The sequence below is a fragment of the Cimex lectularius genome, unplaced genomic scaffold, assembly GCF_000648675.2.
Source record: "Cimex lectularius strain Harlan isolate CLEC.00 unplaced genomic scaffold, Clec_2.1 scaffold37, whole genome shotgun sequence".
Classification (NCBI taxonomy): domain Eukaryota; kingdom Metazoa; phylum Arthropoda; class Insecta; order Hemiptera; family Cimicidae; genus Cimex; species Cimex lectularius.
In genome coordinates, this window is record NW_019392682.1 from 2028113 (window position 1) to 2048710 (window position 20598).

At 33.7% G+C, this 20598-nt stretch overlaps 2 protein-coding genes across 3 annotated transcripts in view; one reads left to right on the plus strand and one right to left on the minus strand.

Annotated features, from left to right (window-relative positions):
* The window catches only part of LOC106665519 (cylicin-1), an 81801-nt gene extending 65341 nt beyond the window's left edge, over positions 1-16460 (plus strand). The window contains exons 3-7 of the mRNA XM_014391981.2: positions 5666-5728; positions 8798-9113; positions 12621-12745; positions 12853-13001; positions 14137-16460. Coding sequence (XP_014247467.1) covers positions 5666-5728; positions 8798-9113; positions 12621-12745; positions 12853-13001; positions 14137-14533 — 1050 coding nt within the window. The 3' untranslated portion in view covers positions 14534-16460. The remainder of the gene's footprint in view (positions 1-5665; positions 5729-8797; positions 9114-12620; positions 12746-12852; positions 13002-14136) is intronic.
* Positions 16461-18377: 1917 nt separating this feature from the next.
* On the minus strand, positions 18378-20005 carry LOC106665579 (malate dehydrogenase, mitochondrial-like). 2 transcript variants are annotated; one of them, XM_024225677.1, is made up of 6 exons: positions 19900-20005; positions 19549-19834; positions 19258-19443; positions 19000-19200; positions 18815-18941; positions 18378-18750 (listed from the first exon to the last, which is right to left on the minus strand). In XM_024225677.1, the coding sequence occupies exons 1-6, from the start codon at positions 19917-19919 to the stop codon at positions 18458-18460; spliced, it is 1113 nt and encodes a 370-aa protein (XP_024081445.1). In that variant the 5' UTR covers positions 19920-20005; the 3' UTR covers positions 18378-18457. The 2 variants fall into 2 exon arrangements, with proteins under 2 accessions (XP_024081445.1, XP_014247563.1); XM_014392077.2 differs by having other exon boundaries at positions 18419-18750; positions 19909-20005.
* Positions 20006-20598: the final 593 nt, after the last annotated feature.

Consider the following 20598-nt stretch of genomic DNA (forward strand, 5'->3'; position numbering starts at 1 on the left):
ATTTACTTCTAAGGTCCATTTCGTAACATGCGTTATTGCTGACAAGGGAAAATGTTACAATTAGTTAAAATGTCGAAAAAAACAGCTGGCATGTCGTATTTTGGCGATATTCACGCTCAAGTTTATTTTCAATCGGATGGAAAACAGATTTAAAATCGCCAAGTACAACTTAAGGCAAATTTTATTCCAATCAATCAAAATTTTATGAAAATTTGACCTCCTTTTCTGTCAAAATTGTTGTTGGATTTTTAATTTTATTTTCTCACAGAACCTAAAAGAGCAAATTTGGTGAAGTTCCAAACCTTTGGTTCAAGTCCAACTAATTTTTACAATAGATGTAGATATAGTTTCGGGGTATAGTATACTGCGCCCTTTAAGAGCTATTATTTCCCCCGTGCTCTACCTAAAGCACATCGGTGAGTCCTATTTCATCAAGAAACTTGATTAATAGGCCCGGTTTCAATGATTGAAGCTCTTCTATGGTCACATTATACATCCCAAAACATTTCCTCCTGGGGGCTAGTGTAGCTCCGTAGTTTGTTAGTAAATATGTTGGTGCTTCTAATGCCTCTTTGCAGAATCTGCATGTGCCATTCCAATTTTCTTGCAGTGTCCTGTTAGGAATCCTATTAGGATTCGCAGTTTGTTCCTGCTTCCCTTGACACATTCTGTAGTTTCTTTCCTTCCAAAATTCATTAGAAGATTCTTGGATTGTCTGTGTCCAATAAGTGAATTCCAAAGTTCGCTCCTTTTCTTTTTGTCCTTCTGTCTGAGATACTTGTTAATAGTGTGGGTTTCTATGCTACAGAAGGGTTCAGGTGTAGCAGCGCCTTTTCTTGCAAGGTTATCTTCTTTCTCGTTGCCTTCTACTCCCATGTGTCCTGGGACCCAGCAGAGGCTGACTTTATTCTGTGTACCTTATATGTTTAGTTTTTTATTTATTTAGAAATCGTGAGATGCGGTTTGGTGTGATGCAGGTTTCAGAAAAACATTTCTTTATCGTGCCAACGTTTCGATCTTTATTGAGATCAAACATTGTTTACATATAACAATTACATTTTGGATGTGGAAAAGTGAATTTATAAAATGCAAAATATATTTTTTATATATTCAATCAAAGTATTTCTACTCACTCAAAGTGTTTGTCTTCTGTGTAATTGTGCCATTGTTGCGTGTCGTGTCGAGCGTGCCAGTGAGATTTTGCTATTTTGTGTTTACATACGTTGAATTTTGAAGGGGTGGGGAAGGAAGTCCGTATAGAAAAGACATTTTTGTATAAGGCGTCGGCTTCTTTGAGGTGAAAAGAGCCGACGAAGGGAAAAAATATGTTGGTAATGGTTCGGCCAGATTATCCTTTCAGGATTATATAGAAAGGGATAAATATGAAAAGGAAAGCTAAATTGTTGGGAAATTAGACTATGAGAAAAATATTTGATATGTGAAATGTAATGTGATGATGTAGGTATGTTATCTGTATTGAATTTGATTAATGATATTGGCGTAGCTGCGACTGAGTTTACATGTATCTGTTCTGTAATTAATGCTGTGTTTATCTCTGTTGGTATAAACCATTTCTACGAAATTACGTTTATGTTTGTTTTGTTCTGTGTGTAATACTTTTGGATTTTTGAAGTCGAAATTTTATTGGTGTTCAAGATCGTGGGTAGCGAGTGCTGTAGGATTTTGCTTAGGTTTTTTGCAATCATAGATATGTTGCTTTACTCTCTTGTCCAGATATTGGGATGTAAGACCGATGTACGTTAAACAGTTGATCTTGTAGATTACATCAGATTTATTTGTTATTGGTGTGGGATCTTTAATTTTGGAAAAAAGTGTTGGAATTGTTTTATAATTTATAACAATATTTTCAAAAATGAGAAGCTTATCTCAAAGGATAAGCTAATCCCCAACAGCAGGATCGGGCAGTGCGAGCTGAGCTACGAAAGGACGAGGAAGGACTCTCTCAATTTTGTTTGAAGACACCTGCTCTTTTTATGTAAATGGCAAGGAGTTATTTTTTTCAAATCTGAATACATTTATTTTTTAAGGTTTTGTTATAATTTATTTGGATCAGGTATCAATTTTTGTCTTTTCCGTTTAATTTAATTTAGTTTGTGGCACAAATATTTTTTCTCATTTTTATTTTACACTCGCAAGGAAACGAGTTTTTGCATCGTGTGAAGGGGATTCACGATAACACGTTATAATTTTTGAAAGGTATTTTGAAGTTATCGGACAAGAGAAATGTGTTTAATTTATGTGATAGGCCTTGGATTTGGTATAAATGTATGTTGGTTTGTTTGTATTCGATAGACTTAATGTAGTATTATTAGTAATAGTGGATGGTGTTAGTGTTGAGTTGTAATTGTTGATTATTCTGTTAATTATGTGCTTAGGGTAGAGATTGTTATGGAGGATCTGTTTGTATATCTTTGTTTTTGTGGTGGAAGGATTCATGGCTTAAGGTAATCATTCTGTGAAGTAAACCTTTGGCCGTGTTTATTATTGTATGAAGGGGATGGTGAGACGTAATATGTTTAGTTTGGTTTTGAAGTTCAGCACCATCCTTGAACTAATTATATTTGAGCTTAGTGCTTTGATGGCTGCTTGTCTATCTGACATGATAGCTATATTCTTGTTTTTGTACTCTTTACTTAGGTTGAGTTGGTACATCTTTCGATTGCATGAATCTCAGCTTGGAAGATACTAGTATGTTTTCCCATGGGTTCTGAGTATCTGGTTCCAGCTCCAAATACTCCTACCCCTGTACCTTCTTGTGTTCTAGATCCATCTGTGTACCAAAGGATGGTGCCATTTTTGAAAGAGTTGTTTCCCTCTCTTCCCAATTCTTTTATGGTACCTGGGTTTATTCGGAAGTTTTGGTTAAATTCAAACATCCTGTTCATGTCGTCTCTTGGGACCATGAGTATCGGATGGTAATTTTTATAATAATAAACAGCTTTCTTTGTAATCAATTTACATAGAACATATTCCTTTACATTTCAGGGGAAATGGCGGGGCACTATTACATCCCGTTACAATTGATCTATTTCATCCCTAGTCTAAATATAAAGGTAAAAAAAAAAATCAGCAAAATGAAATTAGCTACATATTGAATTGAGTAGCTTTCATGGCACAGGAGTAAAGGATATGCGCAATTAAAATAACAACATAACACTAATAAAATCTAACACTAACTTGGCATATTAAATATGATAATCAATTTAAGTTTAATCGAATTAAATAAATAAGTAAATAAATGAATGAATAAATAAAAAACAAATAATATAAATACATTAATAAATTTAAAGATTAATAAACAAACAAATACAAGTTCGTACACATAATTTACAAGATTGCAGTGTGCATACAAGCACACATATACACATCTTTACCCATATAGTAGCCTGATTATATGTTTTATTCTCCTGGGCTTCCAAATGATATTCGTACAGTATCTTCCAATTTCTTAGCATGTAGGATTTCTGTGTTCAATCAGTTTGTTGAAAAGGTTTTCAGTGAGCCGTTTAGCTTCGTCGTACATCAATGTATTGTTTGTACTCTCAGGGAGGAGGCTAATTTTAGTGCTGCTCAATGAGGTTACCAGCCTCAGAAATTGATTTTGTGCACACTGTAACTACTTCCAATTTGATCTGGGGGTGTAATTCCAAGCAGGGCGTACAGGAGGAGTTTCACCATGACTTTTTAAAGGAGGAGTTTATTATTGAATTTGAGTCCAGAGTTGTGGGACAAAGGTACCTCGTAGTGCCCTTTTTATGATTTCATTTAGTGACTAGAGAAATTGAACTTGTTGTTCAAAATAACGCCTAATTTTTTCATCCCATTTGCAAGCTGTTAACAGATACTTGGTCTCGAAAGATAGAGCGACGCCTGGTAAAAAGTATACTAATTTTTGCTGCGTCATGGACGATTGGGTGTGTTTACTATAATTTTACTTATTACTCTGTTTCTTCATAACTTGTTAAATATTTAATCTTGACAAAACATGGTTTTAACTGAACTTGGAATTTTAGAGATGTCACGCAGCAATATCTTAAGCAAAAGTGTACAAATTCTCCCAAATTAAACGGGTTTAATAATGTATAATTTATTTTGGATTTCGATAGAAAATAATCTTCGCGTTTTACTACTCTACTTATAATTTTCGGCTGATTTTCTAATTTCTATTTTTTTTTTAAATTTGATATTGGAAAGAGTCCCTAACCATTACAGTTTTCAAAAGGCGAAAATTCGAGAGGTGAGGATGAGGTTGGAAGTTAGTGTCCGAGCGGATCGAAGTCACGATAGCTCAAGTGGTAGAGCAGCGGCGTATTTAGCCGAAGGTCGTGGGTTCGAATCCCGCTCGTGACACTGACTTTTTTATCTCAACCAATACCTTTCATGAAGATTAATTAATTGATTGGAAAGAGAAATTTTCAGCAGAATTTTTGGGTGAAATCCAACTACAACCCTCGCTACCAAGGAATTAGGTGAAAACTATTAAAAGAAAATCTATTTTTCATTAATTTGATAAATATTTAATGATTCATTAAATGCACCACCCTTTAAACCGAAATGATTGCTTTAGAGATGCTACGCAGCAATAACTCAAGAAAATACGTACAAATTTTTTCTTCTAATCTGGCTAGTTAAATAAAAAAGATAATTGATTTCGTATTTTGATGAAATAGAGTGATTGTTTTCTAGAAAAAAAATCTAGGCATTAATAGCGGTGGTTTTGGAAAATATGGAGGACGATGTTCCAGTCTAACTCCAACAATAGCCACAACACCAAGGAATTAGGTGATAAATTTTCAAATCCAGTTTAGATATTTCTTCGTGGATTAAATAAATTTTTATATTGGTTACCTTTTACAAGGTGAATCTGAGCGTTCTAGACAATTTCTTCTATAGATTTGAAGAAATCCATCAATATTTTCCATTGGGCAAATTTTTTAATATATTTTTTCCCATATTTTAAAATTGCCTATATACTAGTAACAATAGGGGATTTTAGATTAATTTAAAATAAATACATTAGAGTAAGTGTTACACAAAAATATTAAAAACCCATACTTTATAAATAGCACCAAAAAACAAACCTTTACTGAATAATCTCCTGAAATTTTTTCAAAATCTCTAAATTTAAAAAAAAATTCCTAATTCAAAAAGGGCGTTGTATTATAGTATATTTTGTGTGTGGTGATTAGTGACCGTTAATCGATAATTATTCAGAAATCGTGTGATGCGGTCTGGTGTGATGTAGGTTTCAGAAAAACATTTTCTTTATCGTGCCAACGTTTCNACAAACACTTTGAGCCCTGAAGATGATCTCAATAAAGATCGAAACGTTGGCACGATAAAGAAAATGTTTTTCTGAAACCTACACCACACCAGACCGCATCTCATGATTTCTGAAAAGTATATTTTATATTGGATTGTTTGCATTTATTTGTGGAGAAACTTTTTTCCTTTCTTCTCAAACCTACTTTTTTATTCTTATTAAGTTCTTATTCTGTTCAAATGCTTATACTATTCACTATTACTTATTTGCAAACTGAAGGATGTGTTTTATTATCAAACTTAGATTATAAGATAAGCCAATAATTAGACGTTGATTTTTTTTAATAATTTAATTATACAATTATTGTTTTTGTTGTTTCAGGACAAGCTGCTCTCTAAATTAGAAGAAAACGAACCAGAATTAGCAACTTCTCAGGAAGACGAGGTATTAGATTAAATCTTACAAAAAGTTTCAAGAAAAGATTATCGATTCGAATTGAAAAAGACAGGGGGAGGATTTTTATGATATTCGGCCCAATGTTGAGATTAGAGAGAGGTATTATCTCGTTTCTAGATACGAATTGCGCTCAGGATTCCTTATTCGTTAAATCGATTTTACCCTCGCTAAATCTGAAAGGGCATAAGAAGTGTCCTTTCTATTATGCGAGCATGATAAATGTCATCGATGATGCCCACTTTGAAATGCCAATCCAAGTATGGAACTTTGATGCCAATATATCGTTACATAAGTTCAACCGGATTGAAATAATTGCGTTAAATTTGTAACATATTATGAATTTATTTTAAAAAAATAGAGGCTGAAACTGGCATAAAAGGCGAGATTTGAACTCATTGCCAGTGAATTTGAATAACAACATATGATGCATTAAATATTGAATGTTAAATAACTCTTAATACACATAAATTATTTCAATTTTAACTTATTAATTTCATGCATAGATCAGAACCTTTCACGGTCCTGGCTAAGTTTAAACAGTTTTTTTCCTAAACATTTCATTGATTTTGTAGGTTCAGGGAGCAGAACTTGTAATTAAAAAATTTATTAAAATGTATTCTTCTATTTTAAACTAGTTAGGGTCTAGTCCTTCCATCCGCTTATTATCTCATTTCACAAATCAAACAGACCAATAGATACTTTTAAGATCGGAACATCCTTTTGGCGGTCTTTCATGCGGAAGCGGGTGTTCTGCAAGGCGTCACCTTTGTTCCCATTCTATTGACTAGTATTGACTCCTAATAATTCCGATATGCAGTTGCTATACCATTTTCCACCAAGCACACTATTAGCTTTCAAAAATCTCCTGTTTGGATGAATAGTTAAAAAATAGAGGGACAGATTCAGTAAATTTAAGACCCAACAATGGCCTCCACCCTCCTCTGTACTTTAGTACTATTTTTTCCTCTCGCTATTTGATTTTTCATCGATGAAACTTGGAACCGCTACGCTCGAGTTAAAAAAAAGTGAATAAACGGTATAAAGAGGTCAAAAGACATTTTGACTGCTGCAACCAATTTGGACATACGAATTTTTAGGGGACCAAGCGTTCAAACCTCCAAAAAATTAATTCACTCCAGTCCAAATTCCCGCGAATCATTACCCAACTTCCAAACTTCGTATACAACCTTAATATCCACAGTATCCATACAGACCTTTAAAATCTACTTGTGCTCGATATCACTAGTTTATATAGATGTTTTCATAATACTCTGAACACTGGAGGATTGAAGATCGCAGCACCCTGGTCCAACACCTTTCATCACTGAACTCTTCTTGATAATTTTCCAAGACTCTTAAAGCTCCAATCCAATCTTACTATCCACAGACCTTCAGAAATCAATTGCCGTAAATACCGCTCGTATATGCTGATGCTTCCTTAATACCCTGGACCCTGCAGGAATGAGGATTCCTAACACTCTCGTCGAACACGTTTCATCCCTGAACCATTCTTGATAAATTTCCAAGACTCCTAAAGCTCCAATCCAATGTTACTATTCATACGTCCTTCGTAAATCATTTGTCCTTGATACCACCAGTTAATACAAATGCTTCCATAATATCCTGAACCTGCAGGATTGAAGAGCGAAACCCGCTAGGCCAATTTCATCTCCTAACCTTTCTTGATAATTTTCCAAGATTCCTAAAGCTCTAATCCAATCTTACTATTCACATGATTTTCAGAAATTATTTGTCCTTAAACCGCTCGTTTATATAGATGCTTCCGTAATATCCTGAACCCTGCAGGAATGAGGATCGCACACCCTAGCCCAACACCTTTCATACCTGAACGTTTCCTCATCATCTTCCAAGACTGCTAAAGCTCCAATCCAATCTTACTGCAGGAATGAGGATCGCAACTCTGTAGGCCATTTTTGTCTTCTAACCCTTCTTGATCATTTTCCAAGACTCCTAAAGCTCCAATCCAATTTTACTTTTTTTTTACCCTTTCCACCATCCCGCCGTACCTGAGGAAGACCCCATACCGGCGGACAAACGCTTTAGCTTAATCGAATTTGTATATCTAAAGGATTTCAAATAAATGGGATAAAAATACCTCCCAACTATCTTTCCTTCAGGCGAGACCGCTGGTCGGTTTTTGAAGGGACCATATTTTCATTTTAGAATCTAAAACAAAAGTCTTCCCTTGCTGGTTTCCCCTTGCACATTTACTTTTCCTTGGATTTATTTTCTATCTATTTATATTATCTAAAATTTTCTTACTAAGAAGAGGAAAACAGCCCGGAACCCTAAACCTAAACCTATGTTTAATTATGCAATAAATAAATAAATAACGGTTATAAAACTCTAACAATAATAACAATATTTAGGACTTAATAATTAGAATAAATAGAATAAATAGGGACTTGTTCATTTAAGCGTATTTGAGGCAAAGTCTTTTAGTGCTCCAAAAGATTTGATATCACTGACTAGCTTTTGGAGATTAGGCAGCCATTCTGCTGAGGTGATGGTCTTTCGCAAACGTTCTCTTTCTGCCTTGAATTTGATACAGCTGAAGAGTTTATGTTCGGCGTCTTCTTCAGTGCTGCAAACGGAGCATAAAGGGCTTTCTCTTATATTTATAAAGATAGCTTGCAAAGTTTCCATGTCTTGATAGCATTTGGGTGGTCCAGTAGTCGGGGTGTAGCCATTTTGCTATTTGTCTTTTTTCAACGCTTGGGAAGAATTTGGATGTTAGCCGACCTTTATTGCTATTTGTCCATCTTTCTTGCCATGATGCCCTTGTCATTTTTCCCAGAATAAATAGGGACTTTTCTGGGATGAGGACCCCCAACACCTGTCATCTTGAACCTGTACCGACCATCCTCCAAGATTCCTAATGCACCGAGATTTTCTCCCTTTCGAAGAAAGTGAATAGTTGCTTGTAGTGTTCTAGTACTATCACAATTTTCTACCATTCCGTCAATTAGTTTTATCTATTTGTTACATTAAGTTAAAAATATTGAAAATAACTTTTAAACCATTCTGTTTTTATAGTGTGTGATATGTGTAAACGCAAAAGCAACTATGCAAACGTCCCCCTGCGGTCACAGGGTGGTTTGCCGCAAGTGCTTCGTCAAGACGATACAAATGGCCGTATCCCAGCGGCTGTTACCTCTCAGATGTGTCATCTGCCGTGCCAAGATCCTTCGTCTGAAGCAGAGCGGAGTCCTCCTCCCGAATTCGACATCATCGTGGAGCGTGCCGCAAACCAAATCATGGATGGTCAACTCTGCGTCCCATTATTCGATGGGCCCCGTCCCTAACTCAGAATCTCTTTACTCAATGGCGTCCGGATCGTCTTCCATTTCAGGTAAATCATGGTGGTTTCTATATTATATTCATTCCAATATATTTAAAAAAATCCAATGCCCATTAAGTTTTAACGATTTTCGTCGCTTTGGCCCTTTACTGAAAAGCTGGTGCGAATAGTCCGCTGTTTTACAAACCAGGCAGGGTGTTATTTGCAATAATAGCACATTTTCAACTTGCTAATAGGACAAATGGCGTCGCATAATCATTTGCAGACTCTTCGACCTTTCAGGGCTCTGTTTGTCATATGTAACTACGGGACATTATAATTCATGTGAGTTCATCTGCGGAACCATCTTTTTTTAGACTTACTAACATGTAATTAAGATCAGTTCGTTAAAGTTACGAAAGTCTTATGGTTTGAATTATTTCTCTTTTTCCCCCGTTTATTATTTATTTTTATTTCTCTGAAGAACACATGAAACTCGCCTTCATTTGACCAGATCAGACCAAAGTGAGAAAAGATGAGAGACAAAACACATCCTCCGAACTACCAATTAAACGACCTGCGTACGACCTCCGGACTCCGTTATTCTTTGAGCTTTCAAAATTGGAAAAAACATCTTTGATCGATTATTGAAGGTTGAACACTCCGCCATTGATTAAGTCGTTCCATTGTAGTAATCAATCACCAGCCCACAATGATTAATTCATCCCATCAATCATTTTTTATAATTTTCAAAAAAATAAACGGTAACACAGCACAATGAGAGAAAATTATTGCGTCGTTATAAAATTTTTAATCACGAACTGAATTGAACTAACGAAATTGTCACTGACACAATTAAAAATTGTAATTCTTTTTCTTTTTTTCTTTTTACTATTTGGCTGGTTGATGTATAAAAATAAGAAGTATTATAGGTGTGAGGTTTTCTGTCTTATTTTGGTATGTGACAAAAAGCTACCCAAAAATTAGAAGTGTGCATTACACGGATATGACAACAACCCCAAGCTGCCTTAGAAACGCTATAAAACCCATTTTTCTTGGAACCATATTTGGACAGACAAACAAATTAAGTACAAGTTCCGTGATTAAGATCAAATCAAGCTAAGCAAAAAGGTACTTAGGCATAGTGTTGGGAGAAAGGTTAAACCCCAATTGATGATGGGCTGAGTCCAAGTTATTAAGCTCTCCATCACTTACAAAAGCAAACTCATATATCTGTCCATTGCCACATATGGTGGAACAGCCTGGGGAACAACAATTGCAAAGCAAGAAAAGAAGCATCCTCAAGCAAAGAATCGCATTCCTAAGAATGACCAAAGCTTACAGGACAGCCCGAACTCATGCACTTCAAGTTCTTACTTCCGTTCCACCAATCGACATTGTCCTCCAATCGACATTGTCCTCCAAAGTAGAATTGCAATCCAACCGGTAAATATTGAAAGTAGGCAATGATTGGATGTTTCAGTTTGTAATTGGCAACAAGATGCTCCTAGGAAACAGATCCGAGACTTTATTACAGTTTGGATAGGCAATTTGTGGCACAAAAGATGGAAAGAGAAGCACCACGGGAAGGCCAAACCACGAGTTTCTACTCAATGAGCCAAAGCATTGTGGTTGCAAACAGATTTTTGTATTGCTCAAATAATGGCAGGACAGGGAAATTTAAGTTACTTGTTGAATTTAAGCGCTTCCATGAACTTTTTAATTCTGAAGTGATAGTCCTATTTAGTACCAATATTTATTAGTTATTTACTAAAATAGTTATTTAGTTTTATTATAAAAAGTATTCAGAAGAATGGACCAAAATAATGAATAAGAAGATATTTCCCTACCTTCCTTGGGCCTCCTCTTTGAGAGCAAGGCCAAAGGACCCTGCTAAGACCCCCTAAATTTGCATAGAAATTTATTGCTGTCGTGTACTGGTAGGGGGTCTCCTTAATGTATAGTGGGGAGGTGGATAGGTTAAAAAAAAACAATAGGGAATAAAATCAGACAACCATTCCTAGAAATAGACAGATTATATGATCCTGGAAACTCATAACAGACTATAAAGAAGTGGAAGGACAAATCAAATAAAATTATATAGTACACATGTGGCCCCAAAACCAGTGATAAAACTGGAACAGGTATATTCTGTGCTCCGTCAAAATATGAGCAATCAAATTCATTAGGCGACTAAACTCATTAAGTACACCTCGGTTTTAAGCTGATATTCATTCTATCAATGGTTGGGCTGCAGAAAATTTTGAAAAAAAAAAACAGTCAGATGACCAAGCGCATCTAAAAGCATTAGTACGTTAAAAGGTAAGATACAAAATAGTCGGCTAATGAATCCAAAATATCCAAAACCTGGGAATACATGATCTGACTATGTTTTTGGTGTGAGGGTACAAAAGTATTTTGGGTAATGAACAAGAAGACAAATTGGCAGGGGAGGATCTGCAAGGCCCCTTAGACAATAATTTGGATAACAAGATTAAACCTTGTCTCTTCCTTCTCACAATGAGTCCATCCAGATCAAACGAAGAAATGGTGAACTCTATAGGTACCAGACACAGTAAGCTAACAGTTAAAAAACCCTCAAATCTGGCAAACTCACTGCTACAATTAGTCAGGGTAAAACTGAGGTGATATACTGGGTTATATACCAATATATTCAAGATGAACTCATTGTAGTAGTGCAAAGAACTGGAAGAAACTGTTTGAATATGAAGCAACCTGTGGTACCGAGAAGATCTAAGAAAATGATTAGCAGCAAAGGTAGTCAAGTACCAACTACTTCTTAAAAGAACCATCGAATCAATTGATCTTATCTAAGAAACTGGAAAAATAAAATAAGCCTAAAGACTACAGTGCCTGGGAAATACCACCCCTGCTTCCTAGAAACCTCATCATCATCAATTCAAATAAAAATTATAGTTAATGCGTGTATTTAATTAAAAAAAGAAAAAAAAGAAGGTGGCCACTTTTTTACCTCTCACCGTAAATTCAGTGCAAATTTTATGTGCAGTATTCAGTCACCCCAGTATTGAGTAATATATTCATACACACTGAAATGAATACTTTCTTCATTGTTTAATTGTTTTATTTAGCCATAACTACCATTTTTCCAGCAAACAACAAAAAATAAAAATTATATTGAATACAAGTATTTACTATTAAAAAAATGTTTAAAAGTCTTAAAAGCCTCATTGTAAAAATTTAACTATTAACTTTTTATTATTACTGGTTTGAATAATTGTTTGAGACAGAAAGAAAATGATTTTTTTTAAATATATGTATTTTTAAATAAAGTTGAAATGAGCTCTCTGATAAATTTCATAGTGACAACAAAGTTATTATCAGTTTATCTTCTGTAAACTTTGTTAAAGTTTTAAACATAATCAGAATATTTAATTATTACAATGAAGGACATTTATGTCAAAATATAACTAACATGTCAAAAGTTGCCTGATTCTATACTCAGATAAAATATGATAATGTCCTGCGTCATTGAAACAAATATAACGTTTCCTTCTTGACAAATATTGTTCTCGTGTAAATATTTGTATGTTCTTACAGCCGTATCATCATCTTCTGGGAGCTCAACTGGAAGCAGTTGCAGTGACAAGTGTAACGGGCTTAAAAACTTCCCCCGCCAACCGACGACAGGGTCTCTGAGAAAGTCTCAAACGCATTCGATGAAAGTAATTATTTAAGATATTAGAACAATTAGTTAAAACTATAAAAACCCTTGATTTCAGAAGGCTTATTTTATTAATAATTCAAACTGTCAAATATTTCTCTTTTTTAGTACCATCTACAAGAGTACAAAGAACCAGTTCGATCCACAGTACATCGACCAGGAGTTGCAAGGGATCCTGATAAAAGGCTTCCTCCGATCCAAGAATTCCAACGGGAATTTAGATTGGGAAAGGAAAGATCAACTTCTACAAGAATAAGGTAAAAATAAATTCTTATGATTTTAATTATTTAAACATACCAAGGGATTCTACTAAAAATAATGTTCATTGCTAGTTTCACTGCCAATTCAACCTTGTTAAATTATGTAAAGCTCTTGAGTTGCTCACTAAAGCTGATGCAATGAGAAAATGCGTTTGAATAACTCAAAAACCTGCGAGTGGAGACAGATCCAGCAAGTGACGCTTTACTGGTTCAACATGAAAAGCTGTTCTTATTGCTTAATCATCTGCCAAACGCTTTACAAAATAATGATACACCAAACTGTACAAAATGTAATCGTTATTTTTTTCCCTTGCTGTGATACATACAGCCAGTGTCCAGAGACACCACCCCACCAGACTCACGCTGGCCAATTGAAGCCACTGCCAAGAAGAATCTCAGAGCACTCCCTTTTAGAATTTACATGTTTAACATTTGTAAGCTCCACCCTCACTTACAGATGCGTTGGGAGGTTATAGACATTCACCCTAATAAATCCATTCACTTCCACTTGGAATCAAAGGGATTTCCTCTTTTAGCTCTTAAACTTTCAGATATTGTGTCTGATATCTGCTAATGGTGTTCCTGGAAGATTTTAGTTTTTTAATGAAGTACAGAATTTAGTGTTGTGTCTTTATTGTTTAAGAATGGTTTTCCTAGGTACCATGGTATTTTTTACTAGCTATTGCAGAACAGACACATAAATTCTGTTGTCTCTACTTACTCTAGACATAGTCGTTATTTTTTTTCTGCTGCTACTGCTACACCTTGAAATGTTTGTTATTTTTTCTTTGGGTTTGTAGATGCGGTGTTTTGCAAGATCAAAGATTTTATAATACTTTTACTAATTTTTGCCATTTAAAATTCCATGGCCTGTTTCAGCCCTTAATAACTCAGCCATCACAGTTTCTTAATAAATTTAGTTAATAAGTTATTTAGTTTCTGATATTACAGAAATAAAAGTGGCATTATTACTAAATATTACTGAGTTCTAATGGACTATTTAGTATGATCTCAGTCTTATTATTTAATTAGATCATTGATTTTTTCACATAGAGTGATAATTTGAAAACTATAATAATTTAATAGTTATAATGTCTACTATATTATTTTCATTAAATGTGTAATGTTTCAGATGTGCTCAAAAAATTGTTACCCAGTTGGAGACAACGCCTGTTGTTAACAACAAGAATGCATTATTTTTCCGACCAAACCCTAAGTCTGAAATAGAGAAGAAAAAGGCGAAAGAGAGCCAGGGAAAGTTCAAAATGGCCAAGGACGACAAAAAGAAAGCGGAAGTCGAGAAGGCAGACACTAAACAACCGAGTGCGGGTGAAGGGAACAGCAAAGATCAGGATAGCAAAGACAAGAAAGCCGAAAAGGCGGAAAAGGCTAAGGCGGAGAAGAAAGATAAAAATAAAGAAAAAGAATTGGCCAAAGCCGAGAAGAAGGAACAAAAGAAAGAAGCAAAAGCTGAAAAGAAAAATGCCAAAAAGGAAGCAAAAAATGACAAAAAAGACAAGAAAGAATAAAACAAAGACATCTTAATAAATAGCTTAAATTTTTTATCTGTGGTTGATAATATTATGTCCATACAGGTTTAGTGTTGTGATAATTATTATATTTACTTTAGTATTAAATAAAACATTTATTTCTATTAACAAAGTTTGTAAATAATTGAGCACCGGATACATTTTTAGATATATTTATTTATATAGTTTATAAACATTTGCAAAATGTCTTCCAAGAATGCTTAGTTATTATGTTGGTAATACTCGAATAATTGCTCGGTCAAACTGCCTCGATTAATATTGTTATTTTTTTAATTTAATCATTAATAAAGTAATGTTAAGTGGATTATGTATATAGATTTTTATTCTTAGTGTAATATTTAAACATTTACATTAGTATTTGTTAGCAATCGTATGGGCATAATAATATCTATATAAATCGTTCCTTGTTTTCTCTGTTACACTTTTGATTACATAGTCTATTTTTTGTAGAAAAATAAAAGAAACGAGAAAGAATCTAGCGACATATAGTTACATATCTTTACATATTTATATTCAATTTGTATTGAAACGTCAAAAAAAGAACCAGATGAGGAGGAAAAAAAGCTTAATTCTAGCGTTAATAATTGACTTAAATAAAGCTATGATTATAATGGAGTCAATTATGAATAGTTACGGAGCATTAGCTACATAGCAGTATTAATTCAAGTAATTAGAGTAAGTAGAATTGTGATAGTTCTACATAAAGCAAAAATGGTTTAAAAAAAGTTTGCCAGAAAATATTAAACAATGAGTTTTCAAAGGAGTTTTCAATATTTATAATTAAATCTTTCTAAAATAAGGAATTTTTTTTAACTAAACGCTAATCATGATGTGATTGAAATTGTAGTATTTATTTTGACGATTGAAAGGAAATGAACTCCTGAGTAATTAAATTGTGAGATTGCTCCAAGTCTGCAGGGAGACGGGCCTGCATTATGGTTGTTATGGATCGTTTCGGTCGGCCTATTCTCGTCAGGTCTATCAGATGTGTTTAGGTATTTCACCGTCTTCAGTATTAATCTTGATGATTTTGGATGCCAAAGAACAACTGTCATGCCAACCCAGCGAGAATAGGCAGCAAATACGATCAGTAATGACCTGAGTATTAATTTATACCAGTGTGATAGAACAGATAGAAAATTATCATAATAATTTCATAAAAGACAGAATATTAGATAACCATTATGATTTTGTGTGTTTATAAACAGTAAAAATGCCAGCTTGTAAGAGTTTAATATGTAAATAATAAATAGTTTTTGAGGCATTAAAGGAATATTAGATTTTTATTATTAACGTTTTTCTATGACAGTGAAAGCTTTATCAGTAATTACAGAAATGTGCTTACAAACATGTTAATCATATAAACATTAGTAAATGGTAAAAGCTATGTGTAAAATAAGACGTAAAATAATTTTTTCAAAAATTTCTGTGTCAACAGATGTATGAACTCCAAATTTACCTTAAGTCTTAAGAGAAAAACTATACGATCCTGAAATATTTAGGTAGGTAACATAAATTCCCCTTGAAAATGTATCTTCTTATACAATAAAAAATATTAACAAGTTAAAAAAAATTATGTAGACATTTAAGTAATTCCAAGATTCAACAACATAAATTGGGAGCTAAAAATTAATAATAAAAAAACAGCAAAAGTTAAATTTAGATAACATCCAAAGAAAATAAAAACGATTATGTAATAAGTTGTAACAAGGAATACCACCAGTCTTCCAACTAGTATATTTTTTGTTTTGCAATGACAACAAAAGGTGAATAAACATTAATTTAAAAAAAAATCATGAAGCTTGGAAATTGTTTCTTTGTAGAGCTTTTTTATCCAATATTTTAAATTAAAACAAAAAAGATACATTTTTTATTTTTTCATATTGATTTTGTTTCACATCTGAATTCTAACGATTTTTCTATTTCATTGTAAATAGTTTCTATAAATAATTATTTTTCTACCTTTGTAGTAAAAATAATTCCTTTGCAGTAGTGCAACAATTATTTAACCTATATTTTTTGTACAGATGCCAAGGATGGTGTTCATTGCAAAATAAAGTGAGAGATTATAGATATTGATGTACATATTTTCAACCATTCAATGTTTTTTCCCCTAGTTTTTGTAGAATATGACTGAAAAGATTTTTTTTTATTTGCAATAAATGTTTTATTTTACATAGTGTAATATGGTGGAAGCTATGAGGAGCAACTGTGTCCTGGCAAGTTCAAAAACTCTGAGAACATTTTAGCAATAAAAACTTACTGCATATAAGAATTAACATACTTTTATTGATGTTGATGGTGGATGTTGGTGAACAATGCTTGGCAGTAGGACAGTTACTCACTGAAGATGCACAAAGCTGAAACAGGTTTGAGTGACATCGTAGATTTTTGTTTTACTGTTTGAGATATGGACTTCTTTGTTTCATTTGGTGTGCGGTCATTTCTTCCTCCCTCCATTTCAATTCCGCTTTATTCTGGTTAAAAGAGTGTAAGAGATCCTTCCGTCAGTTTGTTGACTTCAGGCTGATATCCACAAGAGTTGGAAGGCAATCCTAGACTAGTTTTCAGTAGTAGATGAGGGGGAGTCTAAAGCCTTCAATTCTACTCGACAGTCTGGGAACGAACATTTTGAACTTTTTTAAGTATTTGTTCTGAACAGAATTCTATTGCTTATTAGCTTGTAAAGTTGATCATGTTAGGCCTAATGTTTTCACTAAGTCAAAATTTGAGCCTTTGACTACTGCTCAACTTCATGTTCAATTTTAGATCCATCTATATATCAAAATAATTCCCCTATAGTGATTTCAAAGGTTTTTATTCTTCTAGACATCTCTTGTTGTAAATGACTACTCCTCTTCCTTTTTTAGTTGTCTTTTCTTTTCTGATAGATTCAGACACAATAAGAGCGAACTGCTTCAACTAATTTATTTATTTCAGGGCCGTCCTAGCTTCCCTTTCAGGACTCATCGGAGTAATAACAAGCTCCAGCCAGATTGGATCAGCATCAATAAATCGGTTGAAACAGTTCGCTATTATTTGTCTGAATCCATCATTTGTTGGTTTCATTTGGAAGGGTCTGTCAAAATTTTCTTTTAATTTCATTTTGTCCGAAATTTTTGAGACCATCTCATTATTTTTAAAATTTTTAGGGTTTTATGATGGCTTAACTTTTTAGTTTTAACTACATTTTGTTCTAATGAATTTTCATTTGACATCCTCTGGATGGTATCTGTATAGTTGAATTGATTGAATATGCACACCCTACCTGGAACATGAGTTGGTTCAAAATTTCAACAACAAATTTTAATGCATGTCTGCTGTTCGTTTTTCTTTCCTTCTTTGCATTCTCATTGTCACATTATAATACATATACCAAACACTATAATATTGTATAATTTATTTTCTTAGGTGTTTGTGTATCTGTATCTTTCTTTAATTTAATCTAATTTACAAAACCATTTAATCTTTTTAAGAAATTATGTATTCCAGTTTGCCTCAATTTTTTTTCTAGAACTTCAGCAAAGACTTCTAGCAGTTGGATTTTAATCCAAAGCTAAATACTTTGGATTATCGATTTTTTGTAATTAATGTATTTATCTAAACTTTCATGTATAGAAATTAAATAAAATCAATACTTTTTGGAATGTTGTATTAGGGTCTGTATAAAACATTGCATTATTGAAAAGAAACAATGTTTAGAAATCAGACAGCAGTGAAATTTTCCAGCTGATTTTCAAAAAGATTTTTTCCTCCCATTTACACACAACTAAACATGATTATGTTACATTTGATCAAAGAGAAACCACAGTCAATGAATTTGTCCAGTAAAACAAAGTTAATTATTAAAATTAAAATTTAATTACAGCCAATCCAAAATAAAAATATTAGTTTTACAGAATTCTAAGGAAATTCACAGGGAATTGCTGCACAGATTGGGGTCGACTGTTCACTTTCATTTTGTTTGACTTCTGGTGGAGGTCTTGCATGTTTGACCCCGAATGCAATATCTGACTGCAGCTTCGGAAGGGCTTCGTCCATCATTTGTAACTCAATGGCAGAAAGTTTCGGTATGCCGTAGTTAGTTTCAATACCAGCAAGACCGAGGCCTATGGGCATGGTAAAAAAATCCATTCCCATTAAAGCCGATGTTCTAATAAAAGCATTTGTTTTTACATTCTGTTTTCCTGTCAGACCTGGAAAAATTAAGATGTAACCAGTTATTTTTAACGGTGTTATTAAATAATGCTTTTAAATAACCTTCTGCGATTTGATGAATGAATCCAGCCAATGAATATGCATTTGACAGCACTGCTTGAGAATTTGTGATGGAAATGACTTCTACATTCAAGTATTTGATTTTCTTACGAAGTTTATTAATTGTAGCCTTAAAAGTGTCAACATTATTATACAACCAAGATGTCTGAACTTTTATGTATATTTACCTCGATTGCAGGTCCTCCAGGATTGTTGGGCGAAACAACTGGAATCACAGTTTCTGGAGTTCCGCCACCAATGATATCGACATGAACTTTATTCGGGATTATTCCCAACATTTTGCCAAGCAGTGTTCTCGCTCTCAAAGAATGAAGGGCGACCGATCCCATAAGTTTATTAGCGCAAAATACTCCATTTTCTGAGAGGATCTGTTAAACAATTTTAATTAACCAAAAATCTTTGCTCAAAATGGTCTGATTGCTTACTTCTGCAAAATACGGCACAGTCGAATTTATCGGATAAACATCAACAATAATTATAGCATTGGGGCAATGTTGTACACAAGCTTCTGCCATAAATTTAGTATATTCTAAATTTTTCAGAAACATTTCCTTTGACGAATTAATACCATCTGGTGAATGCTTCTCCATCACAAGTACGATATCTGCTTTCTGTCCAAATAAACATTAAAAGAAAGTAACAGTTTATTAAAGTAAATTGTGCTATTTTAACTTTTAAATTTTTTTTCTTCCTCTAAAAATTTAATTTATACGTACTCTAAGTGCATGTTTTAATTGTCCGAACCCTGTAAATGCATGTACATTTGTCGATGTCGGGATTAAAGATAGATCTTTTTGAATCCCCGCTGTCCCTGATTTGCAGTGTATCGTCAGTTCTCGTACCAAAGGATCGTTTTTGACTATAAGAGCAGTCGCTTCGCCCACAGGTGAATTAGCGTTCATTATAGTCACGTTCACTTTATCCAATGGGGCGAATGTCTTCTTTTCGTATGAACGACTGTATCGCCTTACTTGCATGTTGTCAACAGTTTTGAACAAGTGCCTGAAATAGCACAAAGATTTGTTTATTCAAATTTTTTTGAAGACACTATTTCTTTAATAAAACACCTTCGGTACCTTAAGAACATTTTTTACTGTTAATACAAAAATTTTGAAATAATGTCATAAAGAAACCTAACTTTAGTAAAATTATATGTAAATTTGTGAACACATGTGAAATTATTATATCATGTAAATAAACATAACATATAAATATCATTACTAATTAAATATTTTATACAGAAAACCTATAATTTTCTAAATCTAGAAAGTTGGTTATTTTTTTTAACGAACACACCACTTATTTTTATGCCAAATATTTTAATTGTTAACATATTTCGGGCCACGTCCCTGGTCCCTCTTCAGAGCTTACTATTTAGCTAAAATGCAATTTTATAATTTATAACTTTTTGTTTATTTGTCCCGAATTCGATAGTTTTAGCTATTTTTCCGACTACTCTGTTTTTCCGACAGCCTGGCAAAAAGCTCTTGTCCACCCTGCCAATAAAACCCCAAACCCATCCTCCCCTACAGACTACCGTCCCATTTCTATCCTCTCAAACCTGTCCAAGCCCGTAGAAAGATTAGTCCAAGCACAAGTCTTGGTGAACAGTCCCATCTTCTCAACCCCTTCCAATCTGGCTTCCGCCAAGGTTATTCCACCCAATCAGCACTAATAAAAATTACCAGTGACCTCCACTTAGCAATGGACCAACAGTAAGTTACTATACTTGTCCTTCTTGATTTTTCTAAAGCCTTCGATTCTGT